This window comes from Engystomops pustulosus, chromosome 6, assembly GCF_040894005.1.
Source record: "Engystomops pustulosus chromosome 6, aEngPut4.maternal, whole genome shotgun sequence".
NCBI classification, from domain to species: domain Eukaryota; kingdom Metazoa; phylum Chordata; class Amphibia; order Anura; family Leptodactylidae; genus Engystomops; species Engystomops pustulosus.
The window spans coordinates 121,193,233-121,213,031 of NC_092416.1; the positions used below are offsets into that span (position 1 = coordinate 121,193,233).

The following is a 19,799-nucleotide window of genomic DNA, read 5'->3' on the forward strand; positions in this document are numbered from 1 at the left end:
TCAATACGGAATTAATAATGCCATGAAACAAGTAGTTTTTTTAGCCAGACCAGATGTTTATTTTTTACTCCTGATGGCACTAATGCACCTAAGCAAGTCATGAAGGGCAATATGACTAGAAACTGATACTAGATCATTGGTAGATGACCTCACACAAAAGCCCACAGTGGGCATCCTCTAAATCCAGAGGTCGCACTAACATTTTTCTGGAAGGGTAATAATACTCCTTTTACCATTTTTGAGGAGTATTTTTAGCCGATGAGGAGTATGAAATTTTTAGGAATACAAATATATAACTCCTAGTTGTGTATATATTTATCTATTAATGTCTACTAACGATCTAATAAACGTCTATTAATACAAGAAAATCATTAAAGCCTGAAACACAGCACACAGCACCTGGCACACTCGCCACACACAGCCCCTGGCACACACACTACACATGGCACCTGTCACACTCGCCACACACGGCCCCTGGCGCACACACGCCGCACTTGCCACACACGGCACCTGGCACACACACGCCACACTCGCCACACACGGCACCTGGCACACACACGCCACACTCGCCACACACAGTACCTGGCACACACACACGCCACACACGGCACCTGGCACACACACACGCCACACACGGCCCCTGGCACACACACACGCCACACACCCGCCACACACGGCCCCTGGCACACACCCGCCACACACACGCCACACACGGCCCCTGGCACAAACACGCCACACACGGCACCTGGCACACTCACGCCACACACGGCCCCTGGCGCACACACGCCGCACTTGCCACACACGGCCCGTGGCACACACACGCCACACTCACCAGACACGGCCCCTGGCACACACACGCCACACACGGCCCCTGGCACACACGCCACACACGGCCCCTGGCACACTCACGCCACACGCGGCACCTGGCACACTCACGCCACACGCGGCACCTGGCACACTCACGCCACACGGCGGCACCTGGCACACTCACGCCACACGGCGGCACCTGGCACACTCACGCCACACGGCGGCACCTGGCACACTCACGCCACACGGCGGCACCTGGCACACTCACGCCACACGGCCCCTGGCACACATACGGCACCTGACACACACGGCACCTGGCACGCATCTGGGACACTTGCCACACACTACACACGGCACACTCGCCACGCACACTACACACAGCACACAAACTACACACAGCACACACACACACACACTATACACAGCATACACACACTACACACAACACACACTACACACAGCACCTGGCTCACTCACTACACACAGCACACACACTACACACAGTACACATAGAGTGCAGTGAGTACAGTGTGGGTTTGCACTCACCTTGCCCTGCCAGAATCACGTAATCGCTGATACACAGGCCTGCAGGGAGAGCTGGAGCAGCAGCCCCGAACCTGCATGTCTGCCCCGGGGCCTGCACTCTTGCTGGGGGTCTCTCCAACGCGCCGCTGACACGGAACACGGCGTCACATGTCCAGCGGAGCGGCCCTGCGCTGCGACCGCGCCACTGATATTTCTCTCCTTTGCGGCGCTCACCGAACCCCTCAGCCTGCGCGCTACAGGAAATAATTGCCATGCGTACTTTGACGCATGGCAATTATTTTGGGGGGTAATGGCGCCTCATCATGCGTCTATGACGCTTGGTGAGGCGTTAATGCGACCTCTGTCTAAATCCATTATTATTTTTGAGCCAATGGTCAGAGGCTCATCTGAGGAGCTCGCAGAATGTGGCCGTCCTCATCAGACATCAAAGCACTTCCAGACTACAGTAGGCTGGGGAGAGGGAGGGGGTGCAGCTCAGGCGAGGTGAACAGAGGATGGCAGAATTTTTGGCTCTTGACTCAGCTATAATTTAGGATTCTGGAGAGATGATGCGTTAAACAGATGGCTCTGTGTTCCACTAAAATGTTCACGTATTTCAAAAGCACTAGAATTTTTTCCTAAGCACAGACAGTGGAGGCCTGAAAAATGAAGAAATTCGTAAAAGGATTAACCCAAACACAACCAAAGGGAAAAGGGTGAAAAATAATTATAGAATTGTAGATAATCTATAAGGCAGGATCCACCAGGAAAGCAACACCTCCTCATGATTTACCATAAGGATGACAGGGGGGTGTTTGGAGGATTTAACACTGTACACCTGCAATAGACACAATTTCTAGCTGTACAATGATTACCACCTTATGCCAACTCCACTCCAAGTGGGCAGGAGGGGCATGGCTCATGGCAAACTACTAGCCTGCACACTACCTATAGCCAGCGCCAACACCCATATAACCATAATCATATGTTTATAATGGGGGAGTAGGGGCTTGCTACAATGTATACAAAGTGTCACTCTATGGCAGTGATGGCGAAACTTTTAGAGACCGAGTGCCCAAACTACAACCGAAATCCACTTATTTACCGTGAAGTGCCAACATGAAATTTTAAGCAGTGACTTATTGCTACCTGTTCTTTCACATCTTTCAATTTTATTGGCGGTTTGAGGCCACCAGTTAAAAGAAGGAGGGCAAATACAGATTATCAGTGTTTGCCTGGGACTGCAGAAAGATGCAGTGTTTGGTGAACTCTGTCCTGGGGCGATGGCCTGAGTGCCCATAGAAAGGGCTCTGAGTGCCACCTCTGGCACCCGTGCCGTAGGTTCGCCACCACTGCTCTACTAGAAGGAGAAACAAAAAAAAAAAAAAAAAAAAAAAAAAAAAAATCATTGATTGCCTTATAAAACGCAGTCTACATAGATCCTAAATGTGGTGATAAATGTGACACATTTTAAAATAAATTTTTTTTGGTCCGCTTTCCATAAACATCTAGCGATATGGGAAGTATGGAATGTCATATTTCTAAGGAGACCTACCTTTTTTTTTTATAAAGAGTTTTTTTTTCACATCCATATGCTACAACATGTATACTGTGAGAAAAAAATGCACTAAAAATTGCAACATGCACTATTTCTTTTGAATCCTCAAACTACCATTTAAGTCAATGGAAAAAAATTTAAAATGAGGTCATTTGTGCGAGTCTTGCTCATTTCTCAGGTGATGCTAGACTGCCAATACTATAGACCAGTGATGGCGAACCTTTTAGAGACCGAGTGGCCAAACAACAACCAAAATCCACTTATTTACCATGAAGTACCAACATGGCATTTTAAGCAGTAACTTATTGCTACCTGTTCTTCCACATCTTTTTATTGTATCGTCCGCCTGAGGCCACCAATACAGTTGAAAGAAGGAGGGCAAATTCAGACTCTCATTGTAGCTTCCCTCCAGAGTCTCTCTGTGCAGGAAGAATGGTTGGTCCAACAGGATGACCTCCAAAGATCTTCTGTCAAAACATTTTCATTTTTCCCGCAGTTCCAAACAGTCTGAGAGCAGTTGCCTGGGACTGCAGGAAGATTCGGTGGATTTGGTCCTGTTTGGTGAACTTGGTCCTGGGGTTATGGCCTGAGTGCCCACAGAAAGGGCTCTGAGTGCCCCCTCTGGCACCCGTGCCATAGGTTCGCCACCACTGCTATAGACTATAAACGCATTTTTTTTTTCTCCACACCAATCTGAGGGAGCACCAAGAAAGTAGGCTCAAAACTGCACGGGGCCATAATGTATATCAATCAAAAAATATTTTCTGCAACCAACAAGTCTCTAGCAAGAGACTTGGCTGCAGAGCTGACTATCCATCCTATAAAAATAGGAATTATGAATTACTTTGTGCCTGTATGACTGGTTTACAACTACAGTAAGATCTGTGCGGCTGGTGTAGACGACGATAAATGAATCATGCTTTCCGCAAGAATAAACCTTTGGGCTTTTGCAGACATCAATTAGGGAGCGAAGCTGAAGGAACAAAGAGCGCCAGACGTGTTTGTACAAAGTCATGTAAAAGTGCATTCATCGGGATGCAAAATTAATACGACCGCTACACTATCCAGTCTTCTATCTAGCCAGGGGCAGGAGGATAGGATAGAGAAGGCCAATTCTTGTAGTCATTCAGATCCTTCCAATTTACTCCCAAAATAATAGCACTTAAAAATTAAAAAAAAAACCTTGAAATTAACTTTTCAATCAGAAAACTTGGCAACAACTAACGACTCCATAAGTTATATTATTAGGGCGAGTCTGCCAATGTTCTCACTGATGACACAAATGGGTGTCCCAATTTCACAGATTTCAATGCTCAACACATATTTGGTCCTGCTGACATACAATGTATAGCGAACCCACCAAATTAAGTAGCAAAGCTTGTATATGGGAATGTAGTGATTTTTTTTAAAAGTAATACTAAAGGAGACCTGATGTACACTCGATCCAAAATCTAAAGAGGGAATAATGATGGCACCAACCAAACTACTAAATTTAGACATATCCATCCTCGTTGTACTTCAATAGTAAACTTAATACCAAATTTTGTAAGAAACTATTCTCGTCACTCAGCCGAGACCTCACTATTTCTCCAAAGTTGGGCATAAGTATTCAATATCAGCAACACCTGAAAATATATAGCGTACAGACCAAAAGTTTGGACACACTTTGAGATTCAAAAAGTTTTCTGTATTTTTAGGACTATAAAAAAAAAAAAAATTGTAGATTCACACTGAAAGCATCAAAACTATGAACACGTGGCATTATATACTTAAAAAAAAAGTGTGAAACAACTGATAATATGTCTTCTATTCTAGGTTTTTCAAAGTTACCTCCTTTTTCTTTGATTACTCCTTTGCACACTCTTGTCATTTTCTTGATGAGCTTCAAGAGGTAGGCATCTAAAATGGTCTTCCCACAGTCTTGAATGAGTTCCCAAAGATGCTTAGCACTTGTTGGCCCCTTTGCCTTCACTCTGCGGTCCAGTTCACCCCAAGCCATCTCGATTGGGTTCAGGTCTGGTGACGGTGGAGGCCAGGTCATCTGGCATAGCACCCCATCACTATCCTTCTTGGTCAAATAGCCCTTACACAGACTGGAGGTATGTTTGGAGTCATTGTCCTGTTGAAAAATAATTGGTGGTCCAACTAAATGCAAATCGGATGGAATAGCATGCCGCTGCAAGATGCTGTGGTAACCAAGCTGGTTCAGTATACCTTCAATTTTGAATAAATCACCAACAATGTCACCAGGAAAGCACCCCCACACCATCTCCTCCCTGCTTCACAGTGGTAACCAGGCATGTAGAGTCCATTTGTTTCCCTTTTCTGTGTCACACAAAAATACGGTGGTTGCAACCAAAGATCTCAAATTTGGATTCATCAAACCAAAGCACAGAATTCCACTGGTCTAATGTCCTTTAGACCATTCCTTGTATTCTTTAGCCTAAACAAGTCGCTTGTGCTTGTTACTTGTCCTTAGCATTGCTTTCCTAGCAGCTATTTTACCATGAAGGCTGCTGCACACAGTCTCCTCTCTATAGTTGTAGAGATGTGTCTGCTGCTAGAACTCTGTGTGGCATTGACCTGGTCTATAATCTGAGCTGCTATTAACCTGTGATTTCGGAGGATGGTGAATCGGATGAACTTATCCTCCGCAGCAGAGGTGACTCTTGGTCTACTTTTCCTGGGGCGATCCTCATGTGAGCCAGTTCCTTTGTAGCACTTGATGGTTTTTGCAACTGTACGTGAGGACACTTTCACTTTACCAATTTTTCAGACTGACCGACTATCATTTGTTAAAATAATGATGGCCACTTGTTTTTCTTTACTTAGATGCTTACCAATAAGTAATAATTCTAACAGTCTATTCAGTAGGACTATCAGCTGTGTATCCACCCGACTTCTGCACAACACAACCGATGGTCCCAACCCTTATTAAACCTGACAGGGCACACCTTTTCTGGCGACTACCTCATAAAGCTCATCAAGAGAATGCCAAGAGTGTGCAAAACGGTAATCACAGCAAAAGGTGGCTACTTTGAAGAATTTAGAATATAAGACATATTTTCAGTTGTTTCACAATTTTTTGTTAAGTATATCATTCTGCATGTGTTAATTCATAGTTTTGATGCCTTCAGTGTGAATCTACAATAATTTATAGTCCTGGAAATACAGAAAACTCTTTGAATGAGAGGTGTGTCCAAACTGTTGGTCTTTACTGTATGTGGGCCTCCATAATCCCAGCAACAGCAGATACATGGAAAAAGGATCCATGAGTTGGAGCTAAACAATTACCAACCCCTTGAACTCACGGGAGAAAAGCCACCGCCAGAGTCCAGCAGCAGTCTACTTTCCATTTCTCACTTAACCAAAGTGCCAACAGCTAAATAAAGTGTACGGATATCCTCACTCTTAGACAGAGACCCTAGGCAAAAATGAAGGACAAAAGCAGACAGAACTTAAACTTATGTCATTTTACGCTACAAATGGCAATTGTTTTTGGAAGAATGAAAGGACTAACAGAAGTCAAGATTCTTGGGAGGTATGCTTGTAAATATTAGAAAAAAAAAACACAACACACCCCTGTGAAAGAAATAACGATCAAATTGGATGAGGGGGGTGTTGAAGATTCACACTCCTTCAAATATACTCTGACAAAATCCCCCCTAAACTATGTCATTGCTACTTATTAAATATCCTTTGGAAAACTTCAACAACAAATAAGGTCACTTTTACAGGGTTTGTTGTTTGAAAATGCTTTAGAATTAGGGCTCTATGCAAATATACTGATGAAAGGGGTGATCAAGCCCATGAACTTCTGACCCTGCTACTGCCAACTAAACTACAATGTGGCCTCTTTGCAGGAGCATCCAAAACAATCCGACACACTATAAAATAAAATGGGAATGGCAGGGTCAAATTGCCTTTGAGGATGCTAAGACATCATACTCGAAGGACAGGATGGGCCCCTTAGTGCCTTTGTGACAAATGACCTTTAAACTTCACTAATAACCTTCACAAAGACCTTTCTTACAGAGCTGATCCGTGCCCTTAAGGTCACAGCACATAAAGAGGCATGGGCATTAACAGCTGGGACTTTTACTAGTTTGGCAGGAAACACCATAAAGACCAGATACAAAAAAATCTCCAATAAAACAAGACAGAACATTATTATTGGAACATCGGTTTCCATAATATTTCAAAGTCAAAAACATCATCACAACCACCAACTATAGTCCCAGAAACAAACACATTCTCTAAAACTTCTAAAAATTTTCTACAGGAATCTAAAATGATTAAAGATAAGAAAAAAAAAATTATTTAGTATTGACTGCTGGATAAATAATCCCTTGAGACCTGTATCGGACTCCTCAGAGGGTCAAGCCAAGTTTAGGCAGCACAGACAGAGGCAAGCTCCTCAAAGGGAGAGAATGGGGAATTGGTGATACTTTGTGTGAGTTTTTGGGTGGGTGATTTGCTCTCTTAAGAGTGGAGCATTGCCTATGACCTTCATGTGTGACTGGACTGAGATCACACGAGTTAAAGGACACAAAGGTCCATCTGGCACTAAAGGTAAGGTTAGCTTAAATATAACACAAATGAAGGATTATAGAGGTAATCACATTTTATTAAATTGAAGCATCAAAGTAGTTGAGTTTTATATTGTAGGAATTAAAATCTAGTCCATTTTAGGAGAGGGTCTTCTTCATCACCTTTACTACAACCCAAACTTAGCCCACAAGTGTTTCCATTCTGGGCATCATGTTCCTTTTGAAAAAACAAAGGGGTCCTAAAAATAAGATCGATCGCTTTACGTTCCAATCCCAACCTGTAACTTGAACATACAAACTTTTTGGATTAACAAGAAAAGATATACCATGGCATCTTTACAAACCCTGCCGGTTATAGGAGGGCAATTCTATTAAAACTTATTTTTCCAGGTTCACTTGTACAAAAGACGTTACCAATAAGTTACGTTATATTGCCCTGTCTGTGCTAAGCAAGATTATAAATTCCTATTTTTGGGCTCATTTCACATCATCACAAAACAGGTCTTTACCAAGTTGCGAAATACATTACTATATTTATTAATAGAGCTAAAATCCACAAAATTAAACCAACAAACGTTCTCCTTTTCCTCTGTTGATTTTACACCAATTACTGCAAGAAACAAACATTAATTGTATGGCAGATTACAGCAAACTCTGCTACTCCCCATGAACCTTTCGAGCATTTATATGCACTTATCCATCCCTGAGATGCAAGCAGTTCAAAATAATCACAAATCAGTAAGGTAATCAATGGGAAAATAAATTCACAAGGTAAGAAGAAGCATCTGACAACACAGCTATACAAAAAGTGAAAGTAGCATATCCTAGTACAAAGGAGGCCGCATGCTAGTACATTCTTGTACATACAGTGTAGCATTATAGTAGTTATATTCTTTACATAGGGACAGTGGGGGACATGCATCAGAGCTGCATTTTGTGCACACAGCGTATGATAAAGGCTCCGCCCGCCCACCTCGGCAGATACACCCCAGGATTGAAAGTTTGCAAGCTGTGGCGTTGGAGTCGGTGACGGCGAGTCATGAAAAAAAATGGACGAACGCCACAAACGTATAATGATAAATATAAAAAAAAAAATTACAATTCCTCCTGATTTAGACCAGGAGTGAGCAACATTTATTGATGTAAAGGCCTTATTATCATACTGCCCAACTTAAAGGGGCTGTATCAGCAACTAGCACCTGGATGCACCAACAACCATGTCATAAAATGCCATCCCAGAAATGATAAATGTCACAGTACATCAATAAATGCCACCAGGAGACAAATACCAATACTGTAGACCCCCAGAGCATAAAACTAATAATACTGGAGCCTCCCAGACAAGACAAATGATGGAGACCCCAAAGCAGACAATAATACTAGAGAACCCATAGAAGACATGCTGGAGACCGCTAGAGCAGAAAAAAAATAAATAAATCCTCTCCTTTCCTGGCCCCTCTTCTCCTCCCTGTAGCTTCTTCTCTATGTGATCCACTCTGTGTCCCATGCTGGTTGCATTTGGCATCAGAACCCAGAGCAGAACTGCGCCAGGAGAAGTACAATACAGTTGACAAGTACTTACCACTCCTGGGTCTCTCCTGTGGGTACTCTGCTACACAGCCTCCTGTATCAATTAAAGCTTTCATCAATTATGGGAGCGGCTCACTACTCATGGCTGCATTTATCTCAGCATTGCTAAAGTGACTAGGGGAGTTTGGCTTACCGACTCCACATTCCTGCTATGGCTATAGCGCATCCCTGTGGCCCACCTGACATGGAGGTGGCATAGTCGCCAAAATAAAAAACGCAATTTCATGTTTCAGCCATTAGGTTCTTGTGAATAGGAGGCAGTATTACATTTAGGGTGTACTTTTTGATTACAATTAAGAGTAACTGGTTTCTCGTCCCTTAACTATTTAAAGACTAGTATGGGAGATCAATATTATAGCACTAAAAAATTAATTGTTACACCGCACTTTTCCTTCAACAACCTAATCTGGAGCAGCTGAGCATTCAAAAGGGCCAATCACAGTCCCATTTTCAAGTTCCAAGGATCCATATAGCAAGCTACTGCCATTGCACTCAATTCTATTACTCTGTACAGAATGGAAGAGATTCTGCATATATGGCTACAGCACAGTACTTCTCCTCTTAGCCTGCATCTATAGGTACAGCAGAATACTACGCCCCCTATCCTGCAAACATGGGCAATGCACAGCAGTAAATATGGACATATTACATTGCTTTTCAGCACATATTTTACTACCTAGTACAATTGTGCTTCTAAAATATAGGGTATGTGGACATTACAGTATTACAACATTTATCCCCCATTTATGGACTCTGCAAAGAAATATTTTTCTTTTTACTGTATATCTGGACAGTGCAGAGTTTTCACACCATTATCTTTAGGTCCGTTCCTTTGATCCAAAAAAAAAGAAAAAACACCTGCCGTCAGTAGGGAACCTTTCTTATTAATCTAGCTACCTTGGTTCTGGTACCACAACTAAGAAAGAACTATGGTTCTGGTACAGACTGCAAACATTAAATAACACTAATAAAAAATATATAAGAAAAAAAAAAAAAAAAAAAAGGAGGATGTGGATCTACAAGTGTTTCCCCCCCAGGCCCTATCCTAGTTTCTTCTGTATTACAAAGAGACTGCAGGGAAGATTTCACACCATAGGTGAAAGTATTTCAAGGAAATTATTGCGGACACATTTCTGACCATAACCAGAGCCTGGATCTATAGCATTTTAAATACAGTCAATAAACCACTGCAGGATATGAGGTGACCACACAAATACCTTGGCAGGGCAAAGGATTTATTTTCTAGGAGTTGCTTCTTTGTAAGGATAGAAGGATGCAAGTCACTCTGATGACAGGTGACATGGTAGTCATCATTATGAGTGAGGGGGGTACATTTATGACACCCTTTCAAAAAAATACCACTGTTAATCTCTTCACATCCTTTAAATGTCTGATAACAGAGAACAAGTGACTTACCTCAAAGACAGGAATGTACCTTTCACATGTATTTCTATGGGCTCATACACACAGCTGTGGTTCCCTCAGCCCCGTGTTTGAGCCTAGTGTCCCTAAAGGTCCTATGATTGGCTACGTTGGCTGCCCTCCCCTCCCATGAAAAGTTGATGGGAACATGAAAATTCTGGAAGCCACACAGGTAAGGGGTCCTCTTACACCTATCATACGCTCGCCTGGTCGTAGCCATGACTGACAGAAGAAACATTTGTACGCAAGTAGCCTTAGAAGGAAATAGGTGACATGGGATGATAAGGAGATAACATGGAAAACAGACCACTTGTGTTTATAGCTATAGAAAATACTGGGATGTATGGCAGATATAGGTCTGTGCGGCAATGGAAATGTATACTTCTATCAGGGCCTGCGGAAACCCTGTTAGACCCCGCTGAACATACAAACCTTGTAGGTAGAGGAGTCACATTTTCAGAGTTTTAGCGGGAATTGGTTAAAAACCGATTACTTTATGATATTTTATCCTTTTAAACCATGTGGTAGCTCTGGGCAGAGTTTTGGGGCACTGTCCAGTGCTTGGCAAGGAGAAGGTTAGCAGGATGCAGTAACTACAGGTGACATAACACCACAAGCTGCCATGGATTGGAGAGCATATGTGCAGAACTCAGATCTAGGCCTCCGAGTGTTTTTATTTCTCCTTCTCTCATGTAGTGTTCAAAACTCTGTTCTTTTCCTGTTAAAATTAGATTTGCAGAACAGACATCAGATCTCAGCATCCCACAGGACACAAAGATGATGAGAGTATGTAAGGCTTGCCAAGACTTGTTGCCTGTTCAAGAAACCCAACAACTTCTGCAAAATCTGCAGCCTGACACACAGTAAATGTGATATGTGAGCGTCCTAGGACTGTGACAAGAGTGACCAAGTATTAAGTGCACTTCTACTTACAACACATATATATGGATATGCAGCTAGAGGCACTAATAAAGAAGGCATGATATGGGTTGGAGGATAGCGACATAAAAGCAATTTTCTAATTTGAAATCCCTACAAATCGGAAGCAACACACTAGTATTCCCTGTCCTATAATCAGAATCTCCTGGCTGATCAGAAAAAACGAGATGCTATATTCCAGTGATGGCAAACCTTTTAGAGGCCGAGTGCCCAAACTACAACAAAGACCCGCTTATTTTTTGCAAAGTTCCAACACAGAAATTTAATTTGTGATTTATACTCCCTTCTCTGATACAGTTTTCATTGATACCAGCACCTGAGGACACCAATAAAGGAGAAAATAATCCCAGATAGTGCTGTCACTTTAAAATAGCTCTGTGCACAGCAAGTCCTGGGCTGCCTGGGACTGCAGGAATATACCTGGAGTCATCTCTGGTGATGGCCTGAGTGCCCACAGAAAGGGCTCTGAGTGCCACCTCTGGCACCAGTGCCATAGGTTCGCCATCACTGCTATATTCTCATATCCCAGAGACATGGACAAAAAGATATATTATTTAGCGTACATGTAGATTGGCACCAGAGAAGTTCCCACCATCCATTGTTTAGAATTGGATCAGCTAAATCATTCGGTCCATCTATGATCAATGTATGGAAAGATTTGGTAAATTCCTAGACAGGACAAAAATGGTGGGGTTGCCAGTAGCATTACACTGCCTCTCAGCTTTGAGACAATGTATCTTTTTTTAATTCAAGAGGTTCAGCAGCAACTGGAGAAAGGTGCAATCATTTTTAGGCGAGCCAGACATGTTTGGCAGACTGTTCAAGGAGCAGCTCTCACAACTGATTTTTTTTTTTGCCCCCAGATGGGAAGGGAAAAAAAAACCCAGACAGACGTCTGCAAGATGCTGCTGTCCTATAAGATCGTGGTGGCTGAATCACAAGCGAGGAGTTAACACTTCAACATACATGCAAAGTGACAGTGAAGGGCAGTAGGTAGAGGAATCTAATCTAGACCCATCCTTAAATTATTTTGATATATTTTTACATAAACAAGAAACAAAATTTACAGATTTTTGTTTTTACCAATGATTTAAGTATCCATATTTTTTCTGCCTAGGAAAGGACTTGATAAAATAATCAACAGACCTTTCCGTAGATGTGTGGAGACCCATCCAGCACACATTAGCAGGCCACCGTGTAATACTAACCATTGATGTAACAGATCTGCGCCATTTTTTTTAGACTGCTGAAAATCAACTGCGTTTTAGCAAGCCGAAAAAAACCTTGCAAGTCACATCTCAGTCGCCATTCTAAACTGATCTCAGTGGGTCCAATCCAACCACTTTGGAACTGTAAGCATAGTTAGGGATGGGTTAAAAGACAGGATTATAAATATGTTCCATTTACAGCCATTATTACTGCGTATTCCCAATGCTCAGCACTATGTGTATGGTCACTACCCAGTCTTCGTGTGCATATATTTAATCAAAGTTCTGTGAAATAAATTCACTGCAAACCGCAATTTCACACTTGTTCTTAAGAGCAGAGGCTGAAAGGAAGATTAGGGAAAGAGAAATTTCCCTAAAGATGTTTTTGGAGAGAATCTGACTCAATCCTATAATTGCCTGGGGGGGTCAGTGACATTGAATGTAACTTCTTAGAAAATGCGTTCCATGGCTTTAGCACATGGTAACAATGTCTCTCTGCAGGTATTGGACTATCAGGAGGCTGATTATACCGGCAGGGCTGCGCTAAGATCGCATATGTGTCTCTCTGTATACTACAGGAGGATGCCAAGCTTCTGTTCGCGTAATGGCAGAGTTGATGACTTTTGACAATTTTTTTGTCTTAATGACCTTGACAGGGATGCAGGAGGGTGGAAGACTTATGCAACATCCTATAAAATGACAAAATGTAAGAAGAACGAATGCACAGAGAGCCGTCAGATTATTGTAACTCCTTGATGCATATTTGAGTATCACAGACCTATGAAGCAGAGCAAAATGTGTTATATCAGTCTCTGGGCATGGTTTTCCTTTTATAAACACAGATAATGCAGCAAGCTAAGGAGACTGCCATTGTGGAGAGGACAACATGGCATTTATGGTGCCAGAAGACAAACTCAGCACTGCTACATTGGTATTATAAAATCGATAATGCCAGCCAGAAAAAACTGGGTTTGAGGCTCATTATTTGCTTACAAAATGGCAATGGACAGTAAACCAATATCTTATAAAGTGTATGTTATATCTGAAAACCGGTCTACTTAGATTACACCAAATAAACTCTGGTTGTTATGGTGACATTTCACGGTGGAAAGGGGGGGGGGGGGGGGGGTGACAGTGCACCTATGGCTAAACTGAAAAATGTATATATTTGCCATAGTTGAGCATAAAGACAGATGAAGCAGAACTAAATTTGTTACCTCATTTTAAAATACCAGATTTAAATCGTATATTAAACGAAGGTTTGTATGTATTCCTGGGCAAACAACGCACTTTGAAGCAAAACAAGTAGCACTAAATGACAAACTCAGCGCTACTACACCAGAACTCCATCAAAGACAAATATTTCGTGACCATCAGACAAGGACTAGTCACATATTTCCTGACATTACTCCAGAGACTGCAGTGCATGACAACTAATGGGGACATTAATATACAAAACCTTAAAATTTATCCCCGTAAGACAATATAAAGCAAGAAACGCAAACACTCAGGATTCGAACACTTCACCTGGGGGGAAACTGATGGCATCTTCTGCTTACAGAGCGTCTGCCGCAAGTAATTACCCTGTGTATACTGACTCATATATTCCACAGTCATCACTGAGTCAACGGACACAAGACCATAGGCAGACCATGACAGGGACAGCGCGCGGTAAGATCTTCCAATGAAAAATTCAACTGGAATGTTGTGTACAGAGAGTTACGTGAATGCAGACAGACACACACCTATGTACACAACCATACATCTAGGGAGAGAACACACGCATTCAGTAAAATCATATATCCACACATTTATTCACTAAGGTATGCAAATCCACAGATATACACATGAACATGTATGTTAATGGATATATAGTTACACTCAAATCTACAAACTACAGATAGAAACTGAAGAAGCAAACATTTATAAAAAATATGTACAGATATCCATTTACCTATGTACAGACAAGGACACATTTTATCAGGATTGTTGCTATATATAATATTTATACCAATTTCAACACCAATAGAAAGTTTATTTTTCAATAAAAGTGCAGCTGATTTCATGTATCTATGTATCCTTCTCTATTTGTATAGTGTGTTAACTCATTAATTCTAGGAGCTTATTCTTTCGTAAATCACTTATGGCTACAGTCTATAGGACACCTACATCTATAAAAAAAATAACAAATGGTCTCACCCACTTTGCTGTATATCAATAAGACATCCATAAGGACAGTACCTTGGGGTCCTACAGCTTTCATCTGATATAACTGTAAAATGTTCTCCTCTGTTTTATTTCCTATAGATGCCATTAATTCCCTATAGATTCTTTTAATCCATCAATATTGCTGGTAATACAGAACTAATATCCCTAAAGTAATTTACAGCCTGATGCTGAAAACATTGAGCAACAAAGAAGAAAACAAGTTGAGAGCCATACAAAAATCAGATACATTTTCGTGGAGAGGCAGTATAACTGGATTCTATATTGTTTCCTTAAACACACTGTGCTGCTGTGGCAAACAGAGCATTGCTTGCTGTAAACGCAGTTGGCAGCTCATGCGTCTGCTAGCTTTCTTGGATGCCCCTCTTCCTCCCATCTCCCAAATTTTTGGTGCAGTCACAATAATCCCTCTTAGACTTCAGTGCAGGGACATTAAATCCAGGCTGCAGCTATAGGATACGTCTCGCCTCACACTATTAAAACTTATGCAGTAAATTCTCTGCTTCCTGGGAGAACTCATAAAAACAGTGAGTCCCCATTTTATTTGAAGTTTTCCAATGCAGCAGAGTTTGTACACCCCTGGGGTGGAGAAATCCTTCCACCGCATTCCAGGCTCTATGGAAAAGGTGAATAATCCTGCTGTATGAAGGAGTTTCGCATGAAAAAAAAAACTACTTTTTTGAGACGTGTCGCAGTCTCAGACGGCTGAGGTAATTGGTAACGGGAGGTAAAAATCTGGGGAATAACAGAAACATACTCTGGTAAAGATTTAAAAAAAATATATATATATACACCCAGGAAAGAAAGTTTGTAAAAGGTAATCTAAAGGGCTTTGGTGGGGGTCTTTAGAGCTGCAAGGTTCTGTCGAAGGTCTAGACCAGTGATGGCGAACCTATGGCACGGGTGCCAGAGGTGGCACTCAGAGCCCTTTCTTTGGGCACCCAGGCTGCCTCCCCAGAACAGAGTTTATCAGATAGGACTCAAATCTTTCTGCAGTCCCAGACAACTTGAGATGCTGCTCTCAACGCTCTTTTAAGATTTCACATCTTTGATGGATTAGAACTGCAGGAGGAGTGAGAAGGTGTGAACAGGGCTGGATTATCTTTGGAGGTCCCCTGCTTTCAACTGTATTGGTATCCTCATGGGGTCGATTCAATTGAATGTTGTGGAAGACCAGGGAGCAAAATGCTACTGTTTAAATTGTCATGTTTGCACTTGATGGAAAATAAGTGGATTTTGGTTGTAGTTTGGGCACTCGGTCTCTAAAAGGTTCGCCATCACTGGTCTAGACAGTTTAGAATAGGGTCAACTTAATTGTGATAGTATGCAGTGGCCTCGACAGTGGAAAAAGTCTACAAAGGGGTCCCGAAGTATGATCAATAGGGGTCAACAGGGCAGTGAATTAGAATCTGCAAAGCTTCAGGGCTCTGGAGGGGCTATAAACAGGGGTCTACAGGGTTGTGGTGGTGGTTTAAAGAGAAGTGTCGAACTGATGGTCGATAGAGGTGTTGTGTGGGATCTAAAAGAGCTTTGTGGCTTTTGAGTACTACAGAACAGGCAGGGAAGAGTTTAATCTGCACCGAATGTAATTCAGAGATCAAAATGGAAGTCATAGGCATCAAAGAGTTAATTAACTACTAAGCAGAGGAAACGCAACATCACTGGCAGTGAAATAGTTAAACTGCAAAGCTCAGGGTGCATTGGGGACAATCAAGGCATTTACATCAAAACACAAATATAAAAGGTGGTGGCTTAAATCGACGCATCTTAACCCAAATATGAGTGATTAGCGACAATAAAAGGGGCTATGACCCCCCTCTAATTCCCCTACTCCAAACACAATCACAAGACAACAGCAACAATGTATCAAGAAACAATATTAAGAAGAAACACAGCAGGGGATGGAAGCCAGAGCTGAGGCTGCAGAATGGAGGAGCCTCCCCCTCCCCTTCCTCCTATACTACACAATGTACAGCCAACTCCAGGAAAAGTTTCTGTAGAGGCAGCACAAGTGCCAAGAAGTGACTGCACAGACCCCCCACACCCAGAGAGGAGGGCAGGCTACTCACTGATCTCCATGCTTTGGAACAAGGACCTCTTGCAGTTGCAGGAGCAGGAGACATTGGACTGGATGGCAGAGCTGGTGCTGTTCAAACCCATCAAGTCATACATTAAAGAAGAGGAGCTCCTGGAGGAAGAGGCACAGTCACTGGGTGCCACAGTGCTCGGGGTGCTGATCTTGCTGGAACATTGCAGACAGGGCTGGGATGGTGGGGGCTGCTGAGGGAGGGGGGAGCACAGTTACTTTGTGGCAGGTTCTGTCATGTAAACTGGGACTGGAGGAGAGTGTGAGCCCCAGCCTCAGAGGACAAGTCCACAGCTCCACTCCCAGCCCGGCTCTGTGAAAGGAACACTCACTAAGTCCCAGTCCTTCCTTCCTTCCCCCTCCTCAAGTCCAAGGAGATTGCCTTACAGCCGGATCCAACCCCAGGCAGCCAGACGGGCCGTGACGTCAGCGCCAGACTGGGACTGCCCTTCCACTGCAAGGGAGGGGGGGGGAGGAGGGAGAATGATAGGCGGGAGCAGCAGCCAATCCTAGCAGCAGAGGGGAGGGCACAGCTCTTAAAGGCAAAGCCGCCTGGAAAAACCTCAGACTGACCAATAGAGGAGATTGTGCAGCACCGGTCTATTACAAGTGGCTGAAGTGGAGTTATTCCTCTTTCAAATTGTCAGGATTAGATTGCAAGCTCTTTAGGCAAATTGTGGTGGTCACAGATAGAAAGAACAAAAAAGTATCTGAATCAACACTTAGAATTTTGCATTTATTTGAACAGATCTGAGGTGAAATTTTGGGGGACTGACTAATGTAGTAGTGGAACTTCTCAGTAAAAAAAAAAAAAAGTGGAAAAGATGTTGGACGTTGCAGTACTTTTAAGGTGCAGTCACACGTTGCAGATAAAACTGCATCACAATCAGCTTAGAGGAGGTTTTAGGTGCAGTTTTGTCAATTGAACAGGTGAAAGACATTTGTGGAGCAGGTTTCCTCTTCAAAATCAAATTCACTCGTTCAGTTAATGTCTTTCACCTGTTCAATTGACAAAACTGCACCTAAAATCACCTCAAAGTTGATTGCGATGCAGTTTTAACTGAAACCTTCCTCCACATGGAGCCAAAAAAAGGCTAATGGATCCATGCAAAACTGACCATAACGGATGACATAAAATTTATATTGATGTCAATGAGATTTTTAACTGATACTTTAAACCTCCGTTCTTTACCTTTTTTTTAACGGAGGTACCAAACAGAGATTTGGACAGTAATGTGAAATGAGCCTAAGGAGTCGTGTCATGAGTTCCAGCTGGTGAGGAAACCCTGTGATGGGTACTAAAAGGAAAGGTGATGGCTCACACTAGGTGGTATAATTGTCAGACACTGTCCCTTTCGGTTAAAGTCAAATATGGTCATTGAATGGTGGCACCAGAAGGGGAGCATTGGTTTGGGTACTGTGGATGTGTGGTGTACTGTCTCAAGAAATGGCAAGGACAAGGGGCACTGTGTGAGAGCCAATAAGCTTATTCCATGTCATCCATCATCAAGGGACACAGTGACTGTGCTTATAGCATCAGAAGAGAGGTTAAGGTAGACAGGGGTCAAATAAGTCTGGAATTGAAATATTGTGTGAAACACTAATTTATAAAAAGAGCATCCTTAGGTGTTTACAGAAGATCTGTGGGTGGTAATTATCAGTCGACCAGCCGATGCCAGTTATAAAATAATGTAAGGACCACTGGAGGTGGCAGGTACATTCTTATCCACGGAATACAATGTAATTTTGATAACTTAAAGGGGTTCTCCAGTGACAAAAAGTTAGCCCCTCCACAGGATAGGTGAGGGGCTGATTGGTGGGATTCTCAGTGATGGAACCTCCACAGATTACAAGAACGGGGTCCGTTGTACCCCAGGATGAAGAGACCGCAGCTCCATTTTTCTCTATAGCGCTGCCATAGCTGAGATTTGCAGCTCATTAGCATATTTTTAAAGCATCCTTTTAGAAAAACAAGACCATAAAAAATGATTACAGCGCCAGATCCTGCATAAGGATTCAAAGTATTTCTATAAGGTATGATTCAGACTTGACCTGAAAAACATAAAAAAACCTATTAATATTCACTCCTGCTCCCCTTCACCTTGATCCCTGCCGGGATCACCTAGAAAAGAAACTCATACTGTATTTAGCAGCCTGGTGCGTGGAAGAAGATGTCCGGCGCTCCAGGCTGCTAATTATGCAAGCAAGGTGATGTCACGTTGAAAGGCATGAATTCAGACCTCTCACGCAACATCACCTCCATCTCCGAGCATGGAAGGGAGAGGTTCGGGGTCTTACATAATTAGCAGCCCGCAGCGCTGGACATCTTGTCCCTGCGCTCCTTGCGGGGGACAAGATGTTCAGCGCAGCTAACTTTGTGTATCAGTGTATCAAGCTTAGCGTCAGACAGCGGAGGTGTTAATAGTTAATCGTTTTTTTTTATGTTTTTCAGGTGGTTGGATTACTTTAAGTAAAATATTGTACATTCTCATCCGTGTTATGAAGACCTTCAGGAGGGTCAAATTGACACTTCACTCACAATACCATATTTCTCAACATGATTATTCTAATAACTATGGAAGGTGAAAAAATGTGATTTATTACCCGGCTAGGCTACATGAACGTATAGGGCAGTGATGGTGAACATTTAAGAGACCGAGTGCCCAAACTATAACCAAATGGGATGTTAAGAAAAGACGATCCAGCTATGGTTTGCAGTTCCATAAAATCTTCTTGGTTTATTCATATAGCATTAAAACGGGTGATACATCCCACATAGGAAACATACATGGAAGACAAAGACAGTCTGCAGGCAAAGCCTACGCGTTTCAATAAAACATCTTAATCATGGCTTTGTCTTCCATCTATGTTTCCTATGTGGGATGTAT

The 19,799-nt window shown here is 42.6% G+C and overlaps 1 protein-coding gene across 3 annotated transcripts in view; it reads right to left on the minus strand.

Moving 5' to 3' along the window:
- Window positions 1-17,412, minus strand: part of PMEPA1 (prostate transmembrane protein, androgen induced 1) — a 38,786-nt gene extending 21,374 nt beyond the window's left edge. Inside the window, exon 1 of one of the 3 annotated variants that reach the window (XM_072110707.1) lies at window positions 16,895-17,412. In XM_072110707.1, coding sequence (XP_071966808.1) covers window positions 16,895-16,997 — 103 coding nt within the window. In that variant the 5' untranslated portion in view covers window positions 16,998-17,412. Of the gene's footprint in view, window positions 1-14,126; window positions 14,262-16,894 lie in introns of those variants that run through there. The other 2 variants (XM_072110709.1, XM_072110708.1) reach the window with 2 other exon arrangements.
- Between the last annotated feature and the right edge of the window lie 2,387 nt (window positions 17,413-19,799).